Source organism: Scomber scombrus, chromosome 7 (assembly GCF_963691925.1).
Source record: "Scomber scombrus chromosome 7, fScoSco1.1, whole genome shotgun sequence".
NCBI lineage: Eukaryota > Metazoa > Chordata > Actinopteri > Scombriformes > Scombridae > Scomber > Scomber scombrus.
This window is the reverse complement of record NC_084976.1, coordinates 10,189,704-10,195,718: the sequence shown is the minus strand read 5'-3', so window position 1 is coordinate 10,195,718 and position 6,015 is coordinate 10,189,704. Positions and strand designations below refer to the sequence as shown.

Genomic DNA, 6,015 nt, shown 5'->3' with positions numbered 1-6,015 from the left:
GGTCGTGCTCAAGCCAAAAATCTGCTGACACATGCGCTCTGCCGGCCGGTGCTCCCAGTCTTTGTGCGCAGTGAAGCCTATAGCCCATCTATCATGGCCTCATGGGGCCTCAGACTCACATGAATTATTTTATGGCTTCATATTATTTCAAGATTAACTATTTCATTTCATGTAAAAAACAAACAAAAAAAACCCAACTAGGCTATGTTCCACTTTAGAAGATAAGCATGTCATAGATCTCTTGGCAGATGGCACCACTCTTACCTCAGCTCTAACTATGAAATGCAGGTTAAAAGTTGATATTTTAGAATTGTGTGTTTCTTTCATTTCAGGTCATTGGCCACAGCCATGGAGATTGTCACACATTTCATAAATGACACTATAGAATTCTACAAATGGACTCTAACTATTGCAGGTAATAATCTTGTGTTTGTTTCATGTATTAGAGCGATCTGTTGGAGATAAAGGGGATTGTCACTTGTTCCGCATGTTTTATTGTGAGTGCACTTATGTACATTATATAGATCTACAGGTATGCCTCTCCTGTTATGAGTCAGTAAAGAATGAGTCACTTAAAAGATGGGGGTACCCCACGATTTTGTGAAGTGATGAGTCAAGGTTGCACCATCGTTGACAAATGTGTATGCAGGGACATTTTTGAGATGAAATGCAATATATTGTCTCTTAACTTAAATTTCTGCTTTATCCTGTCGTGCACCTTCAGTCATATCATATTTAGAATCAGTAAAGAAAACCACTAAAGATCATAGCTTTCATCTAGGTTCTCCTGCTTTAATCAGTTTTCATCACTTTAGTAGGAAATCATATTATTTATCTCTTGTTTAGAAAAACAAATTTCACATTCAGATTGAAAAACGCACATTCTGAAAGTATCACTTGTATCGTTAAACAAGGGTGTCTGCATCAAATTGACCTCCAGACGGTCATCTTGGGACAAAACTTGGCATCTGTACGCCTACTCAGCACTTACTCCCTTAAACTGACATTGAGCCCACACTGTGTGTGTGCATGTGAGCATTAAGAATAGTTATATAACGCCATGAGAATATCTGTCCTACAGACAAGCGAGTGGAGAAATGGCCTCTGATGGACAACCCCCTGCCCACGCTGGCTATCAGCACCTCCTACCTGCTGTTCCTCTGGCTGGGGCCGAAATACATGAAGAACAGAGAGCCCTTCCAGCTTCGCAAAACCCTCATTGTCTACAACTTCAGTATGGTCTTCCTCAACTTCTTCATCTTCAAAGAGGTAGGTAGAGACTAGTTAGTATAGGCATTCCTCTGTTCAGCTGCATGTGTTGAATAATTGCACAGGGAGACGTGAATTTGTGGAAGTCTTATTCCAGTATAAAGTGCTCCTTTAAAACCATAACTATCCATCAGGTTGAGTACATTACAGAAGCAGTTTTGCCCCCTGGGTTTGGACTAACGTTATTACGATGTTTCCAGCTTTCCATCTGCACTCTATCTCTCTCCCTTTCTCTGTTGCCCTCACTGTGTGTATCTGCCTTTGTCTGTTTATATTATTCAATAGAGGCTAAGTAGAGATATTCTTTTGTTTTTTAGCTATTTATGGCAGCGCGGGCGGCAAGCTACAGTTACATTTGCCAACCGGTGGACTATTCGGACGACCCCAATGAAGTCAGGGTGAGTTTTTGGAGCTAAGGCACACACACTCACTTATGTTTAGATAAAAAATTGAACATTTAACACAATGGATTGAACTTCTACCTGCCTAATTATGTAATTTAGTACAACAGTTTCTTACCGCTCACATGCGCCAGAAAGACTTTCCAAAAGAAACCATACACCTCATATACTTACTAACACAGATAGGTCTCACTTCACTGTAGCTCTCTACTGCACCCGAATGATTAAGAAATTCCTTGACAACCTTCCACGGAACCAACACTCAGTGGTTTTAGAAACATGATCAGCTTCCATCCATTTGGACCCTGGTCCTGTTATCTGAAAATGTGAGCTGGAAGAATGGTCATGGAAGGTGTTCAGTTTCAACTTCCTTCCTAATTGCTCCATGACCTGGTTACACACCTGACACAGAAACCAGGAGTCAGCTGGTGTCAGGTGATCCTAAAGGTTTTACAATAGAATAGAAAAGAATGGAAATGTTTTCCCTAAAGGAGGTCGTCCAGTTTAACTGAAATGTACTTATTGATATATGAAAAGTATGTGTTTTCTGATTGTGTCCATGTGTTTCTATTACCTCCCTTCACTTTTGCACTTCTTCTATCTTCAACCCATTCCTCATGTCCTGTTCTGAGACAGGTGGCAGGAGCTCTGTGGTGGTATTTCGTCTCCAAGGGCGTTGAGTACCTGGACACAGTGTTTTTCATCCTGAGGAAAAAATTCAACCAGGTTACCTTCCTGCACGTCTATCACCACTGTACCATGTTCACGCTCTGGTGGATTGGCATCAAATGGGTGTCAGGAGGGCAGTGTGAGTAGTCCATGCTGTAATTTATTGCACTATTATGTTTAATGCCTATAAAGCAATCACAGGTGTTTTCTGATTGCCTTTTAGGTCCCTGCTCAGTTCGAACAGAACTTTGAACTGTGAGTTCAGTTTGCTGAACTGGTAGTCCAAAAATGAATAAGAAGTCCTAAGATCCAAAAGCAAAAAATAATGACTGAATATCCTGTAAATGTTAATATTCACAAACCACACAAGTTTTCTAATGGTATCAGTTTCTGTTTCAATATATATTCAATATTTATTTATTCCAAACAGAGGAATTTTGTGAGGTAATTCCCTTAACCAACATTCTTTGAAGAGGGAGCAGGGAATAGAGAATACTGTTTATGTACACTGTGGAACAGAGGCAGGTCTAGTTTTCAACTATGCACTCTTAAAAAGCTGATCTTTAGCTCTGTTTCCTATGTTCCCTGATATACTGTATAAAGCTTTAAAATACTAGTTCTGCACAATTTAGCCAAGTAAGAATGCTTTATACAGTTTTCCAAATTGTCCCATGTGTTGTAAGAGAGTTATTGGCTTCCATTTATTTCTGAACTAAAAGAAAAATAACCTGCGGAGACTTGGACCTTGCTTTAGATGAGTAATCCACCAAAGAGGACAATTTGCAGATATTATTTCTTGTCAAAGTCATTTTACTATTGCGTGCTAATGCAGTTGGAAATGAACATCAGTAACATAAAGTTTAAATGATTTGTAGTTAAGAGTTATTGGTAGAAAGTACAAAAAGGGATTTCAAGAAGTGTTACAAAACTGTACTCGACCACATTTACACTGACAAAACTAATATCAGTGATTTTCTTTCTTTCTTTTTTTCTTTTTTTAAAATTTGCAGCGTTCTTTGGTGCACACATGAATGCAGCAATCCATGTCTTGATGTACCTGTATTATGGCCTGGCCTCCTGTGGTCCTAAGATCCAAAAGTACCTGTGGTGGAAGAAGTACTTGACCATCATCCAGATGGTAAAATCTCTCTTCACTGTTCGACTCATTAAAACAGAAATGTATTCCTTTAATACATTTTTGGATGGTTCATCTTCCCTCAGGTTTCACACAGAACATGTAACTGAAACAATCCAAGAGCTGTGAAACTATTATACAGTGTAAAAATATGAAATGCACTTCAATCTGATGTCTTTTTTGTGTCTTTTTATCTCAGATCCAGTTCCACGTCACCATCGGCCACACGGCCTTGTCTCTCTATGTCAACTGTGACTTCCCCCACTGGATGCACTACTCCCTCATCTGCTATGCCATCACCTTCATCGTCCTCTTCGGCAACTTCTACTACCAGACCTACCGCCGCCAGCAACCCAGACGCGACGCTGCGTCCTCCTCCTCCAAAGCGAGCAAGACCCTCTCTAATGGGACCCTCAACGGGCTCAGCAAGGCCGCCAACGGAGCAGTAGTGGCAGGGACCAAAGAGGAGAAGCCTCAGGAAAACTCCGGCAGGAGAAAGAGGAAAGGGAGAGCTAAAAGAGATTAGAAGGAAGAGGATAGATGGAGGTAAAGGTGAGGTAGGGCCTTGCTTTGGGTTCTAGGTTTATAGTGCTAAAACATGAAAGACTTAATTTGAGGAAGATATAGATGGATGGATGAGTTACAGTGTGATGTGTTTATTTAAGCCATGATCTGAGTTGTAGATACATTATGAGACAGGCCTGTGTTGAGAGAGGATTGTTCTGTTAGTAAGAGGTGTCAAAGGTCACTACCAAGGCGACCGCTATCACAAATAACCTAAAATACAGTAGTGTCTGGTACGGGATAGATCTTAGTATTCCTTCTCTTTATTGTGGTGCCAAGTACTGTAGGTCTGGTTCAAAAAGTGACTTTCAGCGACTAAAATCTGAGCCTGTGAAGGAAACAAAGAGTCCATCGGCCCATTTGGCTTGCTGAGAAAGCTACTTTAAATGCGCCTGAGCTGCTTGAAAAAGATGATGTACCATTACTGTTAGCGACCACTGCTTTACTGAGACAGGAATACACAACATCACAACATAATACTCACACAAACATCTCTATTTATATTTGAGCTGATCATTTTTTGTTGTCCACCTCTACAGGTATAGAGCTGATGATAATGTACAGTATCGAGTCATGTTTGTCCTCATTTTATTCAAAGTATTATTGATGTTATGTAACAGAGACTTAAGTTTACAATACGTGTGGACGCCTCCGCAGTTATCCACTTATGCGTGAAGGTGGAGTTATTTATTCTTATTCATTTTGGGTCGGGGACTCAACTGTCACTCACCTTTTAGCTTTCACTCACTAGTACATTTACGTTTTAAAGAAGGAGAATAAATCAATATCCAGCGGTGAAGTGTATGTAGGAATAGAAAAAAAGAAGCTTTCTAATCCTTTGAGATTTGTGATGTGATTGTTCCATCACTGGTTTAAGATGGGAAAATCATTCACTGTGGCTCCCTGAGGATTACAAGTATGTGAATATTTTCTATTTCTGTATGCATTACAGGTTTTGTATATCCCTAACTGTATGTAATGTGATGAAACGTAATGACTATCCAGAGAAATGATCTGATGATTATCTGTGTTTCCCCCTCTGACAGAGAAGAAGCTGTGTAAGATGTTTGCAGTTGTTTACCTGTCTTTTTATATCCTCTCTGATGTCTTTGTTTGTCTTACACGCTGGTGAAAATGTTGTGTGCCGAACAAAAGAAGCGATGGAGTTTTGGGTTCCCTTTGTGTTTACAGGGAATTCAGAACTAGCTTACATTTATCAAGTTAACTAAGCCTATCTTAAGCACCATTTTCTTCCCATATTCAATCAAATATCTTTTTGTGTCTACATTTTCAGGCTTAATCTGCGTCCTGAACTGGCTTGAATGTAAATTTATCAGGGGACAAAATTTGGATTTTGAAAATAAATGAAAAGTTATGATTTATGTACAAAAAGAGCTGGTGAACTTCTATAGTGACTGTGTATGTTAAACCACTATGAAGAATAACTTTGCTCTGCCTGTAGTGTATAGAGTATAAATCAATGGTCGGCTCTATATCAACAAATCCAGCTTCATGTCATTCATCAACAGACGCATTTGGATGTTATTTATTGGTTGTTTCTATTTATTTTTATGTGTAAATACTGATTTTCATCTAGCTGAGAGTGCCCGTCTGTGTATTTGTGTTCTTTTTGTGTTGTACATATTACATTGTGATATTTTGTACACTGCGCATTTGGGAATGTTCCCAGCTTGTAAGCTTAGACATTAATACGACCATGTCGCTTCTGTGCTGTTGTTGTTTTGTTTTTTTAAGTATCATAATTTTGAGCTCTCTTTAAATTCAATTAAACTGAATGCCTGTACAAATGTTGGCTTCCTCTTGCCACTTCATTTAAAATGTATTTCAGAATACAATAAATGCTAGGGCTCTTTTATAAATGTAAAAAAAATATTTTACACACGGTTCAAGATTTGTACATTTATAACTTGGGGGGGGGGGGGGGGGGGGCTTAGTCATTGTGAATATACAACATTG

At 39.3% G+C, this 6,015-nt stretch overlaps 1 protein-coding gene across 2 annotated transcripts; it reads left to right on the top strand.

The window, feature by feature from the left end:
- The first annotated feature begins 342 nt into the window (after positions 1-342).
- Positions 343-4,000, top strand: elovl4a (ELOVL fatty acid elongase 4a). Of its 2 annotated transcripts, XM_062421700.1 has the most exons (7): positions 349-415; positions 1,082-1,269; positions 1,587-1,667; positions 2,307-2,478; positions 3,350-3,477; positions 3,674-3,907; positions 3,944-4,000. In XM_062421700.1, exons 1-7 carry the CDS (start codon positions 349-351, stop codon positions 3,998-4,000), a joined length of 927 nt encoding a protein of 308 aa, XP_062277684.1. The 2 variants fall into 2 exon arrangements, with proteins under 2 accessions (XP_062277685.1, XP_062277684.1); XM_062421701.1 differs by having other exon boundaries at positions 343-415; positions 3,674-4,000.
- Positions 4,001-6,015: the final 2,015 nt, after the last annotated feature.